We start from the raw sequence: 24,827 nt of genomic DNA, 5'->3' as shown, positions 1-24,827 counted from the left end.
TCTCTCCACCCCCACCCCAGTTAACATGAAAAAAATTCTTTTCTGTTTTGAAGGCTGGTGGCCTAGCTGGAGTGTGTGTGGACCTGATATTGTTCCCCTTGGATACAGTGAAGACAAGACTGCAGAGTCCTCAAGGATTTAAGAAAGCTGGTGGCTTCCGTGGTATCTATGCTGGTGTTCCTTCCACTGCTGTAGGGTCCTTTCCAAATGGTAAGGAGGCCGTTTATCTGCTCTGTATTTGTGATCAATGCTGCTGCCTCTTAACTAACCGCTGTTTGGTTTAAGGCCTGAACTTTGCTAGTACTTCTGAAAAATGCTTGAAGGCATCAAGATGGTGTGAAAATGAGGGCTCTTATCTTTTGGATACTATTATCCTTCTCTTTCGTGAGAGAAATCAGACCAGATAAAATTTTGGATTTCTCTAGAACAGTGGTTCTCCAACTCCCCCCCCCCTCCAGACCACTTGGAAATTACTGAGCGTCTTGGCAGACCACTTAATTATTATTTTCCTCCACTGTGGGAATTGTAAGGTTCTGTGCTAGATGCTAGATGGTTTTCAGTTGTACGTTTTGCTCCTTTTATTTCTTATACTTGTGTTTTATTGTATTGCATTTTGAATTCCATATAATTTTATGGGATTCAGATGGTAAGCCTTCTTCACAGACATGCCACAGACCACCTGAATGAAACTTACGGGCTGCTGGTGGTCTGCAGCCCACAGTTTGGGAACCCCAGATCTAGACGTCATGGTTATAATAATCATAGGTAACACGTTTACAAATGATGATATGGATGTAATCCTTGCAACAACCCAGAGGCAAGTCAGTATAATTGTCTCCATATTGCAGGGGAGGGTGTAGATGGGGACTGAGGCTTAAAGAGTGGATTCTTAAGACCGCCTTGTAAGTTCATGGCCTAGTGGAGATTCAGACAGGGCACACCCTCATTGTAGCTCAGTCCCTTAACTGCTGTGGGCCGGATTCAACTAACTGGTTCTCCTCCCCTGCATGCCCCGCCCCCCCCAGTTGACTCAGAGCCTGGGTTTGGAGAACAACCAGAACAGCACAGGGAGAGGAGAGTTTGCTTCGTCAGTGCAAGCCCTTCTGCCCACACTGACAGAGCAGTCTCCTCTGTTGCTTCGTTGAATTCTTCCCTCTATTTCACATTTAGCCCAGTATTGTCTACTCTGTGCATAGCTGTCAACTTACAGATTTGAAAATAAGGGACCAGCAGCCTCGAAAATAAGGGATCAGCAGCCAAAAGAAGGGATTTTGCTATTGTAAAGAGTTACATACATTGGTAGGATTGACAGATGCTGTCAATCCGGCATGAGGTGGTTGCGGCGCCGCAGCAGCCGCTGAAGCGCCGCCCTTCTGCGTCCCTCCCTATCCCCTCCTCTTCCTCCTCCCTTAGACCTCCTCAGCTGCCACCACCGCTGCCACCTCCGGGCTCGCGGGCGGCGTGGGCGAAAGTCTCCCTCCCTCCCTCCCCCTCTCAGGCGGGGAAGGGCCGATGAAACTCCTCGTGCCAGGACGACGGTGCCATCACGCTCTCTCTCTCGCAGTGGACCCCGAGCCGCTGCTTCCCTCCCGAGCCGGGCGAGCATGAAACCTGGGAAATTTAAGGGACATCATCAGTAAGGGACAGCAGTGGGACACGGCGCTGGGATAAGGGAGTTTCCCGCCAAATAAGGGACAGTTGACAGCTATGACTCTGTGGTTTTGCTTTTTAAAACCATAATTTTGCTATGTTCAAATGCTGGGAGTCCGCATTGCAGTTACAAATTTGCTGTTGCTGCTTCCCCAGCGCATATCACTAGAACATGGCTTAGTGTTACATTTGAATAGGCTTGCTATAAATGTTGAATGAACTTAAAGAAGCAGGGTCAAGCAATACCCTTACTCTTTCTGAGCGCGAGGAGTTTCATCGGCCCTTCCCCGCCTGAGAGGGGGGAGTGAGTGAGTGAGACTCTCGCCCACGCTTGACTTCTGCTGGTGGATGTTATTGAAAGTTTACGGAAGCATCCTCGGGCACCTTCAAACCTTCCCAGCCCTTCATAAGATGATATGAAAATTTTCTCTTCTCCATCGTCTCTGCTCTTATCTCCTTTTGGAGATGATAAGCATCTTTTGATTAGCAACAGAGGGCGACAGACGGAGGAGCCCTGTCACACAATTAAAAACTCTTCCTCTTGGCAAAGTCCACTCCTTTTGTTCTGTACCGTTTGCATTTTTACAGCACAATCCTGTGCACATTGACTCAGAAGTTCAGTTCAGTTGAGCTCAGTCGGACTTACGCACAGGTTGTTGTGTAATTGGATTACAGTGTTACATTCTGAAATGCTTTCTGTTTATTGGGATGCAGCAAGAGTTAGGTACAGTGGTACCTCGTGTTAAGTACTTAATTCGTTCCGGAGGTCCATTCTTAACCTGAAACTGTTCTTAACTTGAAGCTCCACTTTAGCTAATAGGGCCTCCTGCTGCCGCTGCGCTGCCGGAGCCCGATTTCTGTTCTCATCCTGAAGCAAAGTTCTTAACCTGAAGCACTATTTCTGGCTTAGTGGAGTGTGTAACCTGAAGCGTATGTAACCTGAAGCATATGTAACCCGATGTACTACTGTATTTTAAACGGCCTTTGATTGGACAGAAGGCAGATTTTTAGACCCCTTTTCCGTGCAAAATAGTGTATTCACTTGAATCTAATTCGCACCTTTTCTGGCCAAATTACGTTGTGAAAATTAAGGTGCGCATTGGATTTGATGTTGCATTAGACTCGAGTAAATACGCTACTGCTGCGGTTTCAACATCTAACTTTACTTTTATGCCACCATTTTGGTATTTTGCATTTGTGGCTTTTAAAGGAAAAGGGAATATTGACAATACAGGGTGACTAGAGTTGGTGTTTCTGAACACCTGGAAGTCCGACTTGAATGTTGAATTGCTCATTCATGTACAGTCTGCAGTCTAATTCCCCACCTTTCTTTTAAAACTTCATTGAGTTTGCAGTGTTTGGGTTCCAAGTTGTTTGAGTACCAAGGCGTTTGAGAACCAAGTTACCACTGTAGGTTTTTTCCTAGCACTGCTAGAAGCCTTCTCCCTGCTTCTGGAGATTTTCATTCTGAATGATGTGTGGTGGGGCAGGGATTTTGTCTGGACACTTGCCTTGGGCAAGATGCTAGGAGACCTTCACCTTATAGCACCTGAAGTGTAGTCGACGTTGCACCCATCATTTCATGTGCTATCGGAGGGGACCCCTGTGTAGCTTAATGGACACTCTGTCTTCTGTTTCAGCTGCTGCCTTTTTTGCCACCTACGAGTTTACAAAAGCCACGCTCCGCAAAGATGTCTCTCCATATTTATCTCCTCTCACGCACATGCTGGCCGCTTCCTTGGGAGAAGTAGTAAGTAGAAGTTCAAATCTGTTTTTCAAAAGAGGGGGATGGGGGAGAGTGGGCAGATGCACGCCTGAATGAGGGGGTCATTTTGCAAGGGATTTCTGCCACCATCAGCTGCCTAGTGCAGGGGTCTGCAACCCGTGGCTCCGGAGCCGCATGTGGCTCTTTTACACCTTTGCCGCGGCTCCGGGGCGGATACTAGCAAGGGGAGGAGGCACATTGTGCGCCCCGACACTCGCCACTGTGGCGGGCGCTGTACTGGCTGTGACGTCGCATGGGGGCGGTGCATGCGTTAGTCACGCACCGTCCCGATGTCACCTTCCCGCCCGCTGTCAGATCGCGGCTCCGGATATATATTTGTTTTAAATGTCGCAATGGTTTTGCGGCTCCCAGTTTTTTTTCCTTCGGAAATGGGTCCAAGTGGCTCTTTTTGTCTTAAAGGTTGCAGACCCCTGGCCTAGTGTAAGCTTTGGAAGGTCAACAAACCCATTGGTAGCGTTGATCTATATCCAGAGGGACAAGATGCCTAAGTATCACGAGGTCTAAAGCAGGGCAGGTTCGGTATCTGGAGTGTTTATATCCTGCCAGTTAACTGAAGATCTTGAGGCAGCTTTAAAATATATTTAAAATGCAATAAAATGCACAAGAGTTACTATGCTGGGGGGGGGGATTCTATGTACCCTACTTTTCCGTGTATAAGACTAGGTTTTTTTCTTTAAAAATCATGCTAAAAATGGTGGTCGTCTTATACATGGGTAGTGCATAGGGTGGACGTTTGATTGGTTGCTGCCATGGCTGTTAGTGGCTATTGTGCGTGTTATTGCTTGCTGCGTCAATGGGTGCTGTTGATTGGCTGGTGATTGGGCGGGCGATTGGCAGCTTCTGCCAGTGAGGGGACAGACGAGAGGCAGATTTTGCAATGCGTGCGAGTGAGCGATTTTCGTCAACCTGCCCTAAGAAAAGCTGAACAACTCTGTGGAACCGTTTGCAAAAAAAGCTGAACAACTCTGTGCCATCTCCGCCCATTTTCTTAAATTTGAGTCCCCCCAAATAGGGGGTGTCTTATACATGGGGGTGTCTTATACAGTGGTACCTTGGGTTACAGACGCTTCAGGTTACAGACTCCGCTAACCCAGAAATAGTACCTCAGGTTAAGAACTTTGCTTCAGGATGAGAACAGAAATTGTGCTCCGGCGGTGCGGCAGCAGCAGGAGGCCCCAAAGTTGTGTCTCAGGTTAAGAACAGTTTCAGGTTAAGAACGGACCTCCAGAACGAATTAAGTACTTAACCCGAGGTACCACTGTACACAGAAAAGTGTGGTATGTTTTGCCCTGGTTCTCTGCTGGCCTGAAAGTTTAAGCAATTGGTTTGTGTTGAAGTCCTCCTGGGCCAGGACTTTGTCATGCTGCTGCTGCTGCTGTCTTTCATAGCCTCTGGCGTTAGATGCAGGAGACACTTGTGGCCTGCCCTCCAGGGAAACATTGCAGCCATGCATCCGTTGCTTTCCACTGAGCCCTTCAGAAAGAGTTGCAGTGTCTTGGATGGACCATGTTATTTCTAGCAGGGTGTGGGGGGGGGGAGGAAGGAGTTTGCAGCTTCAGTGGTACCTCAGGTTACATACGCTTCTACTGGTGCTTCAGGTTATAGACTCTGCTAACCCAGAAATAGTACCTCAGGTTAGGAACTTTGCTTCAGAATGAGAACAGAAATTGTGCGGTGCCGGTGGCACGGTAGGCCCCATTAGCTAAAGTGGTACCTCAGGTTAAGAACAGTTTCAGGTTAAGAACGGACCTCCAGAACAAATTACCGTATTTTTCGCTCTATAACACGCACCCGACCATAACACGCATGTAGTTTTTAGAGGAGGAAAATCCGTAGGCATGCCACCCCTAGGCATTTCCTCCATAACACACACAGACATTTCCCCTTACTTTTTAGGAGGAAAAAAGTGAGTGTTATGGTGCAAAAAATACGGTAAGTTCTTAACCTGAGGTACCACTGTACTGTGCTATTTGAGGCTTCAGGATCCCATTACAGTGGTGCCTCGCAAGACGAAATTAATTCGTTCCGCAAGTCTCTTCGTCTTGCGGTTTTTTCGTCTTGCGATGCACGGTTTCCCATAGGAATGCATTGAAAATCAATTAATGCGTTCCTAGGGAAACCGCCTTCAGACCAGGTCCGGGGACAGTCTGTCCCCGGACCTCTTCTGAAGGCTGGGGGGGGGGGACAAGGGCTTTTCTTCCCACCCCCAGCATTTTAAAAAACCCCTGGACAGCGGAGGACTTCTCCGCTGTCCGGGCGATCTTAAAATGCTGGCGGGCGGCATTTTAAAATCGCCCCAGACAGCGGAGGACTTCTCCGCTGTCCGGGGCGATTTAAAAGCCCCTGGGAAGGCAGGCAGGGGGGACAAAGACTTTTGCCCCCCCGCCAGCCTTCAGAAGAGGTCCTGGACCTCTTCTGAAGGCGGGCGGGGGGCGAAAGTCTTTGCTCCCCCCCCCGCCTGCCTTCAAAAGGTGTCCCCGTGGCGGCGGGATGTGTCCCCTGCCCCCCGCCCGGCTTCGGAGCACCGGGAAAAGCGATCTCCCCGCAACCCCTTGCTTCAAAAGAGGTCCGGGGGCAGCGGGGAAGAAGCGCTTAGCTTCCCGCTGCCCCCGGACCTCTTTTGAAGCAAGGGGCTGTGGGGAGATAGCGATCTCCCTGCAGCCCCTTGCTGCAAAAGACGTCGGGAGGCAGTGGGAAAGAAGCGCTTAGCTTCCCGCTGCCCCCGGACCTCTTTTGAAGCAAGGGGCTGCGGGGAGATAGCGATCTCCCTGCAGCCCCTTGCTTCAAAAGAGAAGACCCGCTGTCCCCGGGGCAAGCTTCGTCTTGCGAAGCAAGCCCATAGGGAAATTCGTCTTGCGAGGCAACTCGAAAACGAAAAAACCTTTCGTTTTGCGAGTTTTTCGTCTCGCGAGGCGTTCGTCTTGCGGGGTACCACTGTACTTGTTAAGGGAAGCATATTCTATAGAGACCTCCCTTAAAACAGTTACGTTTTAAGGCGACGGTCTCCCTGTTAAAGCAGGACTCTATAGAAGCCTTCTAAAATGCATATGTTTGTGTGTGTGGGTTTTAACACATCCTTCCTTCCTTCCTTCTTCTTTTTGATAAGAAGCCAGGCTGCAAAATATTTGAATTTGGAGTTTGGTTCAGTTTCCTCAGAGGTGAGGCAAATGAGGGGGAGAATCATTCCCCTCCTCCCCACTCCCTATCGATTCTTACTTGATTGATCCCTCCCCCCTTTTGGCGTGTCCCAAATTGCACACAAAATGGTGAAAGTTGTAATTATAGTTTTATTGATTAGTCATTAGGTTTTTAATCAAGCCGTAACCACTGGGAAAGGCTATTATTTCGACATTCCTCCAAATGTCTTAATTGCTTGGTTGCAACCAGCGGCTTGTCTGTCGCTCTGCAAGGAATGAGTCAAAAGCTCCAGTAGTAGTAGTAGTAGTAATAATAATAATAATAATAATAATAAATTTATTTATACCCCGCCAATCTGGCTGGGTTTCCCCAGCCACTCTGGGCGGCTCCCAATCGAACATGAAAAACACAATACAGCATTAAACATTAAAAACTTCCCTAAACAGGGCTGTTGTGTGCCAGAATCATGAAGACGCCTCTCTTAGCATGTTCTGGCCAGCTGGGCTGTTGCCAAATTGCTGCCCTTCTCTAGAATGCAGGGCTGATTAGGAAATTATTGTGTCTGTCGTTTCTTCTGGATTCCTAGGCACCTTTGGGAGAATCGATTTTCTATCCTGTGGCAAACAGGGGCGTGCCCCCTGCAGGAGAGCCGCCTCTGCAAAATTGGTCATTGCTGCTACCTCCGTTATCTCCCCGGCTTTGAAGCTGGAGGCGCTTCAGAGCCATGGGATTTCACGTGAGTAGGGAAGCAACGCTCCCAAATCCTGTTGGTTACCACCAGCTGGACTCAGCCCTGTCTTTTCCTTTACAAGTGCAGAGTGTGGAGCTGTGCTGGTTAGGTAGATGCACTGAGAGACAACTCCAGATCTATGCAGGGCATCAGCTCTTGGCTCCTGATTCTAAGCGTGTTACTTGAGGGTTCTGACAAAAGAATGGAGAACTAGTGGGTTGCATGCAGAATAACACAAGCGGTAGATTCTAACTGGAATAATAGAATCATAGAATTGTAGAGATGGAAGGGACGTTCTAGCCCAACCCCCTGCAATGCAGGGATTTTTGGGAGAGGGTTAGGGGAATATTTGGGGTAGTAGTAGTAATAATAATAATAATAATAATAATAATAATAATTAATTTACTATTTATACCCCACCGATCTGGCTGGGCCTCCCCAGCCACTCTGGGCGGCCTCCAACAAAATATTAAAATACAATAGTCCTTCAGATATTAAAAGCTTCCCTAAACAGGGCTGCCTTCAGATGTCTCCTAAAAGTCTGGTAGTTGTTTTTCCCTTTGACATCTGGTGGGAGGGCATTCCACAGGGTGCCACTACCGAGAAGGCCCTCTGCCTGGTTCCCTGTAACTTGGCTTCTCGCAGTGAGGGAACCACCAGAAGGCCCTCAGCGCTGGACCTCGGGGTCCATCTTGATGTCATTAAGAATCAAGATGGCTTCAGAATTGCTCCCCTGTACAGACATATGGTTTATACACTTATGTATGTGTGTTTATCTCGTGCACTTATGAACATTTATTCTATATTTGAGACCTAAAAATTCTTATAAGAATGGCACCAATCTTCCCGGAAGCGTACAACTTCACAGGAGGGAGCGGGTGGCGCTGTGGTCCAAACCACTGAGCTTCTTTGGCTTGCCGATCAGAAGGCTGGCAGTTCGAATCCGTGTAGCAGAGTGACCTCCCATTGCTCTGTCCCTTCTCCTGCCAACCTAGCAGTTCGAAAGCCTGCCTGCACAAGTAGATAAATAGGTACCGCTGTGGCGGGAAGGTAAACAGTGTTTCTGTGCGCTCTGGCACTCACCATGGTGCCCCTTTGCGCCAGAAGCGGTTTAGTCATGCTGGCCACATGACCCAGAAAGCTGTCTGTGGACAAATACCGGCTCCCTCGGCCTGAAGCGAGATGAGCGCCGCACCCCATAGTCACCTTTGACTGGACTTAACCATCCAGGGGTCTTTACCTTTACAACTTCAGAATGCTGACCGAGCGTTTTTGTGTTTAAATGTTCACCATCACAAACATTTCTGACATATAGAAAGCTGTTGTGTCAGTGCAAAGAGTTATAGGCAAGACTGCTCCATTTCATGCTAGCTTTCCACATTGCAATCGGGTCTCTCTGTCATATAGGGACAGGCATCTGGTCTGAATCAGATCTCAAAAGTGTGGGCAGGTTGGAAGCACCCCTGCTCTGTAAAGCTTGACTGCATATCTTGGCTGGATCTCCTGTATTTGCAAATAATCTCCAAAGTGGGCACTGTACCTTGAGTGAATTGCACATGAACACATGCTCCGTAAATGCGTTTTGTGTACAGGGATTAAGCTGCCATGTCGTAAAGTCATTGAAGCACTTGGTTGCAAAATCGTGATGTTCTGCAAGTTGCAGAACCTAGGCCTCGGCAGGAGTTGTCTCTTGAATGAATCATGCTAGCTTCTGAAATATTCATGAAGTCCTCGAGACTCTTTGTGTCATGCAAAAGCTGGATGTTCTGCCAGGGCTCCTCAACAGCATCGCATTTGGGCCCCCCAAAAAGGGGGGAGGGAGGGGCTGCAGAGAAAATGTGTTTTCCTGCCATTAGGACCTGGTGGAGAATACAGAGAAGAAGGGCAGTTATAGTGGAAGGAAGCTCAAATTAAGGCTGCAGCTGGAAATTGACTGTAAATAAAGATGAATAGAGGCAGAGAGCTGCAGATGCCGCCAGCAGATTAATCACACAATTAAAGGCTGAAACCAGCAAATTAGAATCTGTCAGATACATAACCAGCCAGCCAAGGAATTTCTCCAATGCCTACCTTTTTACACTATCATGTATTTCTTTCCTGGGGTGTATACTCCTCCACCCCACCCTGGCTGCTCCAGTACTTGGATCTCCGACCTGTTGGCAAACTCTTGTTGTTTATGAATTTTTTTTAAAAAAAAATAAATAAAAATGCATACTTTTTGTGGACTGGTGAACAGGATGGTACTGCCTTCGTGAACCCGTCATGAGGGAAGCCCCACACAGAGCACATTGCGGTAGTCCAAGCATAAGACTGCCTGCACCACTTGGGCCTCCATGGAATAAAATGGTTCCGATGTCATGCAGTTTATGCTTCCCCAATAACAAAATGCAATATTTGCCTCAAAGCTGGCATGGCAACAGCAGCATGCACAATGACCTGTCCAGATAGGTAGCCGTGTTGATCTGCCATAGTCAAAATAAAAAAATTCCTTCCAGTAGCACCTTAAAGACCAACTAAGTTAGTTCTTGGTATGAGCTTTCGTGTGCATGCACACTTCTTCAGATACACTGTCCGTCAAGATTACCCGAGTTATCCAAGTGTGCAGCCATGAACAGCTCAGCTTGGCCCTCATCTAAAGGGCTGTTCCCCTGTGGGCTCGCCCACCCGCTAAGAGGTTGATTGGAAAACGCACTTGTCACTCCAGAGACACACTCTCACTCTGTATCAGAGGGTCCCCCACAAAGCCAGGGTTCCCCAACATCTTTTATAAGACTATTGGGTAGTCAACTCTGATGAAGCCCAGTCTCCTCCTTCACAATCTTATGGCGGACCTGCCATAAGATCCACTGTCCTGTAATATCACATAGGAGCTTTAACTGCTGATGAAGCCCAGGACGGCGAAACAAGGCCAATATTCTGGAAATCCTTGTCTTAGACTCTGTGAAAGGATTCTGTGGAACGTTAACAACCTTTCATGTGTATTGTTTGGACCTTATGAACAGACAGGTGGAATTACAAGGATGGACCTTATGCATGAACTGACTAGAGAATGATCTGAGCCACTGGGTCTTCTGCTTTGTTCGTTTGTTGAACTTTATGAGTTACTTCTGTTGAAATTTATGATTTGATACAATGAATAGTATACCTTATTTATCTAAGAACACAGCCGGTATGTCTCATGTGGAAAAACATCCCAGCAGTGTCTTTCCTTGAGGGAAAACCTTTGATACCCATTATCCAAATAACCGGCATTAGTTTTCCCTAAAGCGCAAAAGCGTTTTGCAATCCCTATCCGAATTGCTTCAAGCCGTGTTATTACCGCCCGCCATCTTAAAAGATGCAGAGCTTAGAAGCAGTCGGCACGTGAAGCTGAGTGGCTAAGCTTTAAATTTGGCTGGAGAGTTTCTTGGTCCGAGCTTGGCAATCTGTCCAGCCCATCTTTTCCTCATCTCTTCCCCCTGCGGATAACTTCAGAACGTTTTATTCCTGCATACTTCTGATTCTGCCGCAGGAGCTGTGGAAGTATATGAAAGGGAAGCTAGGTCATATTTTTTTAGGATGTCAGAAGCAAAAGAATTAGACCTTTGGTGACGCTGGCAGCCATCTGTCTGCAGGCTGTGTCTGCTGCCTCCCTCGGAGGCCGAGGGTGTGGGTTCACGCTGTGACAGGAGCGCAGATATATCTTTGTCTCTGTCATGAGGCGGCGGCTGTAATGCGGATGGTCTTTTGAATCATTCTTTCTGATCACATCCCAACCTGCCTGCCTCTGATTAGGTGATGAGCCGATGAGATAAAAAAGGAGTGATGGATGATATCAGCCTGTGATAACAAGTTCACATAAAACAAGTTAAAATGATAAAAATTCCGGAGTTTGAAGGAGGAAAAAAGGTGCTTTTGAGGCATACTTACTTGGAGTTTTCTGCCATTGCGTATGTTGAAGTTTTTAATAAGAGTGAAAGGATTAGATTTCCTGCCTCCTCTAGCCCCTGGCAAAATTGGTAACGTTATATTATAGTGTGTATATGTGAGTGTGTGTGAGAGAGAGAAGGGGGTGGGGATGGGAGAAGGTCCTTATTTGCTGAGGTGCCTCTAGGTTGAGCTGAATTTATTAAGTTAGCTCGTTTATCTGTAGGCCGCTTTTCTGGACAAAGCCTCTTCTGGGAGATGCATATCTGCGCTTGAAAATGACATCCCTGTCTGTACCTGCTTTTTCTTTCTTTCCTGATTATATGCAGCAAAAGCACAGCAAGGGCTGTGACTGCGATGGCAATTGCACTCCACCTGGTTGCCGCAGTCTAAAGCCAGGCCTGCGCCTGCAGCTGAATGAAGGGCTGGAATGGGTTTTCTATCGCTTTTGAAAACAGGTTGGGGGGGTGTTACTCCTGCAAGCAGGAAAAACAGCACAGTAGGCTAGCAGTTTTTCTCTTGCAAGCAATATTGTGTGTGTGTGTGTGATTCTAATACATCATCTTCAGCCCGTGGTCCAGCCTCATTCTTCTCCATTTGGCATCCCAGACCAATGCAAATGTTTTGACATCAGGGTCGAAGATGTTAACGGGCAGAGTGCGGGGCAGGGAACCAAACTTGTTATCCATAAGCAAACTCAGAATGGTCTTCCTGTCAAAAATTTACTGGTAACTTTGCAATTTGGTCTGCTACCTCTTTCTCGCAAGCTGTGTGTACCAAGTGACCTATTATCCAAATGTTGATCGTCCTCCCTCGCCTCTTCCTGGTTTTATTTGGCTTCAGCTATTTTTGTTCCCCCATGTGTTCCCTTTGTAGCACTGTGGATGGTTTGGAAGAACAATGGGAACTCAGAATTCCACCGTTTTCACCTGTGCTCTCTTTGCTTCCGCCTTTCGTCCCTCTTGGTGCATGACTCCCCTTTCGCTAACCAGCCCTGTAGCTTTCAGCTTCTGTTCTTACAGAGCATTGACTTTGCCTTCGCTGAACAAGACTGTGTCACCAGGTCAGTGTTTTCAACAACTTCCACTCTAGCCACTAGGACAGCAACTGGTAACGGGATACGCTAAGGCTTGATGCTTCGCTGGGCCAGAGGTTGCTTGTGTGGCTTTGGGGCAAGACGCAAAAGAGGGGAGAAAGATGGAGAGAATATGTACATTTCATTTTACCCTGTGCATGAGGCTTATAGCAGCTCTTCCTGTTATCATACTATCCCTGCAGAACGAATACGCTAAAGGCTACGGGAGAGACAGCTGGCATAGGAAAAATGGCAGACAAGAGATAATTGCCTATAATGAGACTTTAGCTGCTTTAACTGCTAGTGTGCTAGCCAGGGTTAGAAACTCAGATATATAAGCTAATTGCCAAATGGCACCTTAAACCTTGATTACGGATGGAATGTCTAGGCACTTTTTTTAACACTGAAATAATAATAATTATTATTATTATTATTATTATTATTATTTTATTATACCACTTTATATTTTAAAGGGAAAAAATCTCAAAGCAATTTGCAACACATTAAAACATCAAATAAAACTTTAAAAAATGTCGTTGTAACATGAACAAGTGGAACCTGGGACACAATATTGCAGGGTGGGATGCTTCTGCTCATAGCTGCAGCCTTGCACATTTCAGGATGCTCCCTTCCACCCTCTTGGTCCGTCCCCCCATCAACGTCCTGTCATCACAGGACATGCTCAGTCCCCACGGAGCTTCTTGTGCTGGTGGTTTTGGATTCTAAATTCTGCCTCCTGATATCTGTGTGTTCCCTTGACCATTTCAGCTACATAAGGATCCGTACTCATAGAAAGGCTGCACTTCCGCCCTTGAAACTCTGGAAGTTTCAGCTGCTACAGAACACTGCAGCTGGACAGCCTGCTGCTAACACAGCACTTAAAAGCTTGCACTGACTGCCCACCTGTATGTTTCCAGGCCACGTTCAAAGTCCTTGCATTAATTTCTGAGGCCTTTAACAACGTGGGCCCAGGATATTGCAAGGGCCATCTGATCTCTTATATATCAGCTTGATCACTGAGATACTTGGGAGAGTTGCTGGCGGTAGTCCCCTGTGGCTGAGGCTCACGGCTACTAGATACTGTGCATTTAGTGTAGCTGGCCAAAGCCTATGAAACTCCCTCCCACCTGAGGTTAGACAGGCACCCCTCTTTGCTGAACTTCAGGCACAAAACCAAGACTTTCTTATTCCAGCAGGCATTTTAAGAAAGTGTTTTGTTTTATGATGAAGTTCTATTCCCTTTTCTGTGGGTAAAGGTAAAGGGACCCCTGACCGCTAGGTCCAGTTGTGGCTGACTCTGGGGTTGCAGCGCTCATCTCGCTTTTTTGGCCAAAGGAGCCGGCGTACAGCTTCTGGGTCATGTGGCCAGCATGACTAAGCCGCTTCTGGTGAACCAGAGCAGCGCACGGAAATGCCGTTTACCTTCCCACAGGAGCGGTACTTATTTATCTACTTGCACTTTGACGTGCTTTCGAACTGCTAGGTTGGCAGGAGCAGGGACCGAACAACGGGAGCTCACCCCGCCGCAGGGATTCGAACCGCCAACCTTCTGATCGGCAAGTCGTAGGCTCAGTGGTTTAACCCAAAGCGCCACCCGCGTCCATTTTCTGTGGGTAGTTAGGCTGCATATAACATCTTAAAAATAAAATAAAATAAAATAGATAAGGAGTTCTTTGTTTGTACATGGAATACATATCCTCCTTGCCCACCCTGCACCACCAGATGAATTCCTAAATCTTTATTTGCCTTCACTGGAAGCTGCAATTATACTTTACAGGCATTTGTATAGCACACATTTTAAGTGTTTGGAACAGTTCCCATATCCGTAATCCTTACAACAGCCCTGTAAAATAGGCCAGTGTTTCTTTTCCTCATGTTGCATAAAGGCGAGTGATATTGAGGAATGTTTATACCATTACAGCGCAAATCACAACTGATCTAGAGCCACAAACTGCTGAAGTGTGTATTTACTAGAGTCTGTTTTTTAAAACAAACCAAAGTTATGTTCTTCTGATATTACTGAATTCTGCAATCTGTTTTAAACGGATTGCAGTGCAGTCTTGAGCACTAGATGGCAGCATTGGTACACTTATTGGATCCTGTATATTTAAAGCATATCCCCATTTCAGGAAAAGGATGAGTCCTAATTAACAATTTCTGACACCTGAACAAATGTTTCGTCTCCGAAAAGCAAATATGCTTTCCTTTTCTAGCTTGTTACTTTCCTCCAGATAGTATTTGAAATTAGTTGGTACTTCTACGTCCTCCAGGAATGCATACGTGTGTGTTCAGTAGATTCAAGAACAGCAAAAGAAAAAGGGGAAACTTTTCTCATCATTGAATTCATAATTGATAAGTGTTTCACTGCTGGAAGATGTGGCGATAGCTACGTGGTTAGATCAAATTAGAGACCGTAACTCTTATCAGCTGCTGTTGGCTGCAGTGATGAAATAGAACGATCGATTTCAGAGACAGTAATAGCAGCTTGGTTTCTGTTTAGTGCGATTTTAAAAAATAAAATAAATTATTTTTTTAAATAAAAAAAACCCCCTCCAAACTGGTTTAATGCAAATTACAAAGCAAATACAGTTCATTCTCCTTGTTTCTGGTTGGAACGGGCTGCAGTTGAGTGGGGTGGGGGCTTATGACAACTCTGCAATGTTGTTCACACTGAATACTGCAAGTGAGTGTTGGGAGCTAGAGTCAGGGGCAGGCAGCAATAAAACACCCAGTGTCAGTGAAGTTAACTCTTCATTCAAAGAAACCAAACCAGCAGAGGCCAAGTGGTCACAGGAACTGTTCCCAGCAGGTCTTGCCCCAGTGAGGCAGTAGCGAGGACTGAAAGTCCCTGCCTTCCCACCGTTCCCTAAGTCTCCTCTTCTCCTGGGTCCTTCCCCACCAACCTGAGACTCCTTCACTTTGTCTCTCTTTGCTCTGCCCTCTTCATTCCTCTTTGTGTTCTGGGAGACCAGGGAGAGGTGAGCTGGGGTGGATCTAGACACAGGGTAAAAACGCTATAAATAAGAATTTAAATCGTTACAACAAAAGGCGGGTGGGGGGGAGCCTATGTAAAAATCCATATAAATTCATTTTTGCTCTCTGGCACCATCTGGTGATGCATGTTTATAACACGTTCAAAATGTATTATTATTATTATGATAGTGTAGCTGAGTCCCTCACAGTCAGAGGGGAGACTCCCTGGCTTATTCAGCAGCCTGCTTCCTCTCTTCTCCAGCCTCCACTTCTGCCTTAGACTGCTCTCTGCCCCAGCCTCTTCCTGCTCACTAAACCCTGATGCCTCTTCAGCTTCTGACACCACCTCCTCCTAGTCTGCTCCCTCTTCTCCCTCTGACCACTCACTGCTGTTCCACCACCAATCCCCTGGCTCTGAGCCATCTTCCCTTGAGGGTTGCCCAGCTGTTGCCTCCCCACCATTCCTCTGTGCCCAGCCAGTCCATGACAGTGGGTCACAGTAACCCTGAAGTGTGATTCATCAGCATTAGACTCACATTGCCCCTTGGTGGGGATGGGATGAGCAAACCAACTCTGCATTATCATCCATTACTTTTAACGCTATTTATCGGATTAGGCTAAGAAAATAGTAAACAACAGCCCAACAGTTGTTCACTGTTATACCTATGTTGCAGGTTGGGAGGTTCTGCTGTGAAAAAGTAGATAACAACAGCCCTGCAGTGAAGTTTGTTTACCATTCCCAACTATTTATTTTATTTTATTTATTGAATTTATTTACTGCCCTATGGGACGCAGGTGGCGTTGTGGTATAAACCACTGAGCCTAGAGCTTGTCGATCAGAAAGTCATGGGTTCGAATACCCTCAACGGGGTGAGCTCCCGTTGCTCGGTCGCAGCTCCTGCCAACCTAGCAGTTTGAAAGCACGTCAAAGTGCAGGTAGATAAATAGGTACCGCTCCGGCGGGAAGGTAAATGGCGTTTCCGTGTGCTGCTCTGGTTTCATCAGAAGTGGCTTAGTCATGCTGGCCACATGACCTAGAAAAACTGTCTGCGGACAAACGTCGGCTCCCACAGCCAGTAAAGCGAGATGAGCGCTGCAACCCCAGAGTCGTCCACAACTCTGTTTACCTTTTTACCACCCTATACCCAGAGGTCTCAGGGCGGTTCACAGAACAAAATCAAAATATAAAGCCACAGAAAATATAAACAAAATAAAAACAACAGCCCAATAACACTCCCCCCGATCCCCACATTTTAAAAGAGCATAGGATTTCAATCAGATTAACCAAAGGCCTGGTTTAAAAGGAACGTTTTGCCTGGTGCTTAAAGGCATATAATGAAGGTGCCAGGCAAACTTCCCTGGGCGAGAACATTCCACAGACATTGAGCCACTGCAAAAAAGGCCCATTCTCATGTTGCCACCTCTGGAACTCTTGAGGAGGAGGCACGGGAAGAAGGGCCTCAGAAGGGCCCCAATATGGAAAGAGCCGGTCCTTGAGGTATTGCAATCTTGAGCCGTTTAAGGCTTTATAGGTCAAAACCAGCACTTTGAATTGGGCCCGGAAACAAATTGGTAGCCAGTCGTACCAGGATCGATGTAATATGCTGAGACTGTCTTGCCTCATTCTGGCCGCTGAATTCTGTACTAGCTGATGTTTCCGAACCGTCTTCAGAGGCAGCCCTACGTATAACGCATTGCAGTAATCTAACCTTCAGGTTACCTTTCAGGTTGCAGCAAAAGTCGTTCTAGTTCAGTTGTGCCCCCAGACCCCCTTCCAGGAGGGCAAATCAGTTTCATGAAGAAACCTCATGCTCCCTTGAAACAAGATGCAAGTTACAGCAGGGAGTCCTTGTTTGATGTCAAATTTTCTTTTCCCCCAACCCTCTCAGCTGCAGGCTCAGGTCTCTCTCTCTCTCTCTCTCTCTCTCTCTCTCTCTCTCTCTCCCCCCCCCCCATGATATTTTGTTGCAGGGCCCTGCTTGTTTTTTTGAGTACAGTGGTACCTCAGGTTAAGAACTTACTTCGTTTTGGAGGTCCGTTCTTAACCTGAAACTGTTCTTAACCTGAGGTACCACTTTAGCTAATGGGGCCTCCCACCGCCGCATGATTTCTGTTCTCATCCTGAAGCAAAGTTCTTAACCCGAGTTACTATTTCTGGGTTAGCGGCGTCTGTAACCTGAAGCATCTGTAACCCGAAGCATCTGTAACCCGAGGTACCACTGTACTAATTGCTGGGTGTAGGCAGAAGGGGAAGAAAGAAGAGGAGAGTTGTACTCTTCAAGCCTTGCAGCGGGCTTCCCAGAAGCTTCAGGCTGGCCAGTCTGACAGGATGCTAGGCTAAATGACTTGGATCCAGAGATTCCCGGGAGATAAACTTCACCCATGAGGCAATCAGGATGCTGGTTTAGTTTAAATGGTTTAGTTTAAAGCCAATGCAATTGCTGAAGAGTGCTTTCAAGTTAAATCTGAATGAGGCCTGTATATGTATGTGTGTGTGTGAGAGAGAGAGAGAGGGGGGGAGAGAGAGAGCTGGGGTAAGGGGGAAGAGAGAAGCAGAGAATCAGGGTCACTCATGACGTAAGCCTCCCATTGACTCATTAGCAAAATGAACAAGCTATAGGACAAGCCTGCTCTGCTGAAAGAAAAGAGAAACTACATTTGTTGCTGTACTACTAGGTTTGGAACTTCAGCTGAAAAGTCTTTATTACTTTTTATCCCTGTTTTTTAAAAAGCCTGCACACTTTTCTGCCCCGTGAGGGCAAGATGTACACGTTTACGGTGGAGCCAAGCAGCTTGACAGAAAGCAGAAAGAAACAATAATTTGTTCTGTGCATGGCAAAAAGCACAGCGAGGGTCTGTCTTTGCTTTAGCGGAAAATGGCTTCCCAGAACCCTTTTCGGTGACTGAATTCATTTTTCCGTGACTGGAGATCAATGGCCTCCGTTTGCAAAGAATGGTTGAGAAAACAATTTGTATCATACAGATTGCTGATTTCCACACCCCCTTTTAATTGTGGAAGTTTTCACGTGCGAGATTAGCGGGAGAGGACTGAGTTAGGCCCCCTTTTTATCATTTTGCCCTGTGTCTTGAAAGCAAATAGGAGACCTTTTCTTTTTCATACTTCAAACTTGCGAGGAGGAAGCAAACCAAAGCCTGCTTCTCTCTGTCGGCTGTCTCTGAGAAGTGCTTGCAAGAACGCAGCAAGTCCAAAGTTCAGATGTAAAGTGAAAATGTCACCTTTCCGCCTAGGATGGAACAACAACCCCCCTTGTCTTTCTGCACAAGAGTGCCATATAGAACCAACCTGACAACAGAATGACATTAACTTTCATACCACTACAATGTGTTGCGCTCTTTTTCTCTTTCACTCTCTCTCTCTTTTTGTTCCTGTGCAGTGAAATAATTCCCTTGTAGCTCAAATTCAAATCTAAAAGACATCAAAGTATAATATGAAACAAAATGGAAGGCACCGCAAGTGTCTGAGAGAAAATAGAGAGAGACACATTACTTTGTAGCTTCCCCTCTCATGCCAAGATTGCAGCGCCACAGAAGTCAGGAAGCCACAGTAGGTGCCTTGAATCCCCTTGGTAGGTTAGATTGTTTTTCATCTGTAGTATTTCTAAAGTCTTCCCCCCCTCTAGTATTAAGGAATACCATTAAAAAGAACCACACCACAACTTAAATATAAGGACATGGTGTGTTATGAAGCATGAAGTTCTATAAATATTTATGCCAAACTACAAAAAACCATTGACGGTTCTTATTTTCTCAGTCATATTGGGGTCATTTTGTTGTTTTTGACCACTGGGATTGAAGAGCGCACACGGCTTTGTACCTTTTTTTAGAATGACATTTGGGTATCCGCGCATCTTTCTTTGGCTCTTGATGAATTTATTTCATTTCACAGGTAACTTTGAAAAAGCTTGGACTCAGAAATCAGATCCTACACCTCGTTGGCCACCAACTTGGTGTAAGCTGCTTAGACGTTGTTTCTAAAACTTTTTCATGCTGCAACGATCCCATGCGAAATGGGAACTAGTCCTAGTGGGACATGAACATGAGTTCAGTTTTGAGCAGGAAATAGAGTTGAGTTTTGGTTCCAGCCCTATGGTAACTTTTTGTGTGTGGAATGCTTTCCCAGGTAGGCTTACCTGTCGACTTCATTAAATAAATTCAGGTGCCAGGCACAAACATTCCTCTACAGCCAGGCCTTTGGCTGATGAAACAATATATGGCCTTGAACTAATGTATGCTGTTGTGCAAACTTTAAAAAAAAGAAAAACGCTTTAAAAAACAACAACAAAACAAAACACAAATGTATCTGAAACATCTCAGTCGGGGGGGGGGGATCCATAGTGATTGCCCAAAGGTGGAAAGAAGAATCAGCTCCAAACAAAGAGAACTGGCAGCAAAAACTACTTGAATATGCAGAAATGATGAAACTTACTGGAGGATTAAGAAATCAAGAAGTGAGAATTTTTAATTAAGAGTGGGGATCATTTATTAAATATTTAAAGAACTATTGTAAACAGCTTAAAACTTTAGCAGGACTGATATAAACACGTGCAGATGGCGATGTTGAAATTTTAAGTGTAAGAGATTAATTATAATTAGTTTTTAATGTTGGAAATGTAGAAAAAAGAAGAGACAACTTATGTAACAACAGAAAGGGAGGGAGGGAAGTCAATGTCAAATGTGTAAAAGAATATCTGATATCTTCTGTAAAATGTGTGTGTGTGTGTGTGTGTGTGAGAGAGAGAGAGAGAGAGAGAGAGAGAGAGAGATATGAATCAGTTGGATCAGGGTTGTTTGGGTCTGGCTGATCTATTGGAAGATAGTTACTGGCGTAAGAAACTACCTTATGCCAAGTCAGACAATTGTTCCATGTAGCTCGGTATTGCTTACACCAGGGTTTCCCCAGCTTGAGTCTCCAGCTGTTTTTGGACTACAGTTCCCATCACCCCTGACCACTGGTCCCACTAGCTAGGGATGATGGGAATTGTGGTCCAAAATCAGCTGGAGACCCAAGTTTGGGAAGCCCTGACGGGCAACCACCTTGAGATGGTGGGAATTAATTGGGGCCTTCAGGCAGATGCTGTACCATTGAGCTTTGGCCCTCCCCTTCTTAGTGAAAGCCCTTATTAGAAAAAGCCCTGATATCGGTCTTGTAACTGGCTCTGTACTGAGCAGTATCGCAGCATGGTCCTTAGGTCTTACAGTCTCTGTTGCCACTCTGGCATCACAGGGGCTATGGCACCCCCCCCAAGGCTTTCAGTGGTGCTCTTTCGGGGCTGCTGCCCCAGAGCCTGAGCTTTCATTAAAAAAAGAAAACAAGTCTCTAGCCCTCCTAGGAAGAAAGCTATGGGGCGAAATGTGCAGGTAGCTTCTAAGCGATATATCCGGATGGAGAATGATTGTGGTGTGACCACCTTGTATATTTTCCTCCAGTACTGCATGCTATTAGACAGCAAATGCATTGTGTGTGCGCACGCGCAAAATTGCATTATTGTGTGATCTCTACAACAGAATCAGCCAGATACAGCTGACACGCCTCATGGTAAGCATGAGGTGGTTCGGGGATGGCTGTGTCTACCATTTTGTGTTATATACTGTACTTCCCTTGGCAGGCATTTTGTGTTGTGCCGTTCCCCTTATAGCATCAGTTTTGTGACTGTCACCGCTGGCACTCTCTCAGAATTCAAAATGGGCCCACTGTATGGGCCTAAATTTCTTTGGACATGGGAATAGGCACCATTACAGGCCTCTGAGTAAAAATACATTGGATTGGGCAGCATGTTTGCAAGGCAGGACAGGATTGAAGAGAAAGGACCTTATTAAACAAAATTAATTCCAGGTTTTCCTGGAATAGTATTTGTTTAACAGGGAGTCTAGCTGTTTTGCTTATGAGGACCCAGCTCAAAACTTTCAGCTTTGAAACTCCTCCTGCGATACTAACCCACAATAGGAGTCATGGTAAATTGCCTTCCAAGCAATTGTGCAATATTTGGAAAAAAAATTAGGGACAATATTAGGAACAAATTGAGCAAGATGCAGGCAAATTTAGCCCCTTGGTAATATCGTCTTGGTTGGTAAAAGGGTTTATTTACAGCCGGAGGAATAATTCAGTACAGATTAATTCTGTGTGATATATACTCTGCATTGATGAATTGCAGAATATATTTGAGATGATGGTGTCCTCATACCATCACACATTTTGAGGCTATAAATTTGATTAAAGTTGCTCTCTGTCGGTCACTAGATGGCATTGCCTGCCTGTGTTCTCAGAAAATGGAAGTGTGTCCATGTTGAGCTGTCAGAGCTTCCCAAGTATTTGCTAATATTAGAAGGCTGCATACTTGCTGCCTGCCTGCCTGCCTTTGTCTTTTAACAAAACCAATTAATTCTTTTCTCCAAATCCAGCATATTGGCTTTTTTGATGGATAGAATGCTTGGCAGAAAGACACAAAATGCTTCTTGAGGCTGTTTGGAAAGACATAAATCATACCTTGTTTCTCCTTTTTTAACAAGAAAGGGTCTCTGGTTAACAAAACGGCATCTAGAAGCAGGTTGAACTCTCTCGACTTCTTACTCAAGTTTATGTTGCTTTTGCAGGTCGCTTGTCTAATACGGGTTCCCTCTGAAGTTGTGAAACAGAGAGCACAAGTTTCTCCTTCTTCCAGCACCTTACGGATCCTTACCAATACTGTATGCGAAGAGGTATGAACTGAAGCAATAATATATTATTCCTGTGCTTACCCCTGCCTCCACTTCTATCTCCTTATACTGTGGTTTCCCATGTGTCAAAATTGAGTTTTGTAAGCTCCTCAGGGCAGGGACCTGGCCTCTTTCTACTCTGTAAAGGACAAATATGCATGAATGGCAGTGGATAAATAAACCAAAAAGCAGTTTTTAGTTAAGGAGAGTTGCTAATTCCTTGAGAACGGAAAGATGTTACTGTATGCTCCAGAACGTTAATGATTCCCAAAGTCCTTCTGGACCAGATATTCAAACTCCCTGTTGGTCTCTTACCAAGGAGTCTGCAGAAACCCCAGGGATCATATTGCCATTTTGTTAAAAGTAGCCCCCGTTCAAAAGTGTAAAATGGCGAGCTGAGAAAGTAGTTGTTCTGGGTTGGGGTGTGCAGATTGGGAGGTTTGCATTGTTGCAGTTTAGCTACGCACTTTTTGAAGAGGTGCCTTGTTTTGTAAGTTCTGAATATTCCAACATTCAGCTTCATTGAATGGCCCAGAGCAGGCATAGGCAAACTCGGCCCTCCAGATGTTTTGGGACTACAACTCCCATCATCCCTAGCTAACAGGACCAGTGGTCAGGGATGATGGGAGTTGTAGTCCCAAAACATCTGAGGGGCCGAGTTTGCTGATGCCTGGCCCAGAGTGTCTTCTAATAGGAGTTTTTTGGGTGTGTGTTTGTCATGGGCAAGGATTTAGCTTGTGTACATCCACTGAATTTTGGATGAAACTGGAGAATGACCAGACAGATCAGCAAGAAGCCTCAAAAGACCAGCAAATAAGCCAAAGCAGGTCATGTGAAGAAGTATGGATAGGCCTGTGATGTGTCCAGAGCAATGAAGCAGCTTGACTTGGCTCCCCTCGTCTTCTGTCTTGACATATCCACCTTGGTGTGGATGTGTTCCTAGGATCTCCCTTGGCCAGTTCTGCAGGAGGCTGGATTGACAACAACATGGAAGTAAGAAGTCATACTGACAGGAAGCTGGTGTTGTAAGAACACCAGTGGACCAGATCTGTACAATGCACACAAAGTATTCTGGCACTCTTCTGAGAGCCTTTTTTTCTTCAGAGTGGGTCTGGAATTATTGTGTAAGATGCCTGATGTGGACGACCAAGTGGAGATCACATACTTGTTGCCTGGCACAGATAAGTTTGCGACCTTAATGTTGCAGGATTTGTTGTTGCAGACCAGAAACTGAGAAGAAGTTCATCAAAGATAATATGGCGGGCTGCAAAGTTTGATTGGCAATGTAATATAGTAACTTATTTCTGTTGGCCTCTGTTTTAATATATCTATGCATAAATTGGTTTTTTAATGGTATAGCGTGGTATAGCATTCTGTATAGCGTGTATAGGACATGTATTTCTTTTTGGTGGTGGATGAAATGACCATGATGGTTGAAACAACAAATAAAATTGATTGCTCTTCAGAGTGGGTATGACCCAAAGCTGTTAAATATTAAGGGTTATTCATTAAATGTTTGGCTGTCCACCAGCCTCAAAGACTCCCTTCCTCTGTTCCTGTGCATTTGGAATACCTGATGGCTCTAGATACCAGCTATGCATGGCAAGAATGTGTTGACATATTTCTATGCCTTCCCATTCTTCTAACTTAAGAATGCAATATATTATCTTTTGATGCGCCACTGCGACTGATTATTTTTTAGTAGCCGTTAAGCAAGTTTTGAAAGTGGGGATAAAGCCCTCCCATGTTGGTAAAGCTAGGGAGACAACCTATAGTGTGTTTATAATCAATATTGTCAATTTGCTGGAAGCCTGAGCATTACGCTTAGTAAAGCTGTAATACCTGCCATGTAATCATCCGTAAATTGCAGTCTTTGCTAACATAATTCCCGATCGCTGAAGTTTTCTCTTGTTTATTCGCAGGGTATTCTGGGACTCTACCGAGGTTATAAAAGCACAGTATTAAGAGAGGTAACACGCTTCCCCCTCCCCTTTTAAAATGATCTATGTCTTTTGGATTTCCTTCAGTGATTTCTTTTTCTCCAGATGTGTTATGGTAGTAATACAACCGAAATGGAAACGATGAAATTTTGTAAGCAGTTCTCACTCGTGCTTCCCTTTACCTGGCCCTCTCGGACAATGCCTCCTTTAAACTTCCATCTCATAGGGAGAAAGAGCCAGTTCAGATTTAAATTGAGAGCCTGTGCGGGATCAGGCCCATGGCCCATTTGGTCCAGTATCCTACTCTCACAGTGGCCAGCTAGATGCCTGTGAGAAGCTTGCAAGGAGGACATTTGAGTGCAGCGCACTCTCCCCACTTGTGATTCCCAGAAACTGGGATTCAGAGGAATGTCGCTTCCAACAGCCGAGGGAGAATGTAACCATCTACCATGGATAGCCTATTCCTCCATGAATCATCTTACTGTCTGAACTACAGGCCACCCAAGGGCATGTATTTCTATTCCATTCAGTGGGTCTGCTCTGCATAGGATTGGCACTGAGGACCACCCATCGTTCTTATAATGACCAGCTAGGTTCATTTCAAATTGCCTGAGGGTGAAGGTTGGGGACTTCCGGGTTAGCGCCCCTGGCAATGGCGGATTTCCTCTGATCGGGAGGAATCCGCTCCGTGGAAATCAGGGTCTGAACCGCCACGGCGAGGCGGAGACCCACTAAAAACCATAGGCGGGTGAAGCCTGTGGATGTGGGATTCGGCTGGCACCTTTCGCGCCTCCCCTACTTGCGGGGAAACCCGGTTCTGGGGTTCCGGAGTGACGTGGGGTGAGTGGCGCGGTGCTTCGAATCGACTGCTTCTTTCACGGAGTGAAGCCGCATTGCTGTTGCCGGAGAGCGCTG

The 24,827-nt window shown here is 45.9% G+C and overlaps 1 protein-coding gene across 4 annotated transcripts in view; it reads left to right on the top strand.

The window, feature by feature from the left end:
- SLC25A26 (solute carrier family 25 member 26) overlaps positions 1–24,827 on the top strand; it is a 140,029-nt gene that overhangs the window by 5,411 nt on the left and 109,791 nt on the right. For 3 of the 4 annotated variants that reach the window (XR_014216082.1, XM_082210652.1, XM_082210651.1), the window contains exons 2-5: positions 54–210; positions 3,291–3,400; positions 21,871–21,975; positions 23,895–23,942. Coding sequence is in view for 3 of the 4 variants with exons in the window: in XM_082210652.1 (XP_082066778.1) it covers positions 54–210; positions 3,291–3,400; positions 21,871–21,975; positions 23,895–23,942 (420 nt within the window). In the remaining variant the exon portion in view is untranslated. The remainder of the gene's footprint in view (positions 1–53; positions 211–3,290; positions 3,401–21,870; positions 21,976–23,894; positions 23,943–24,827) is intronic. The other variant, XM_082210653.1, reaches the window with a different exon arrangement.

Source organism: Podarcis vaucheri (genome assembly GCF_965113315.1).
Source record: "Podarcis vaucheri genome assembly, chromosome: 2".
In the NCBI taxonomy this organism is placed as follows: domain Eukaryota; kingdom Metazoa; phylum Chordata; class Lepidosauria; order Squamata; family Lacertidae; genus Podarcis; species Podarcis vaucheri.
The sequence above is the reverse complement of the archived record's forward strand: the minus strand, read 5'-3'. Positions and strand labels throughout refer to the sequence as shown.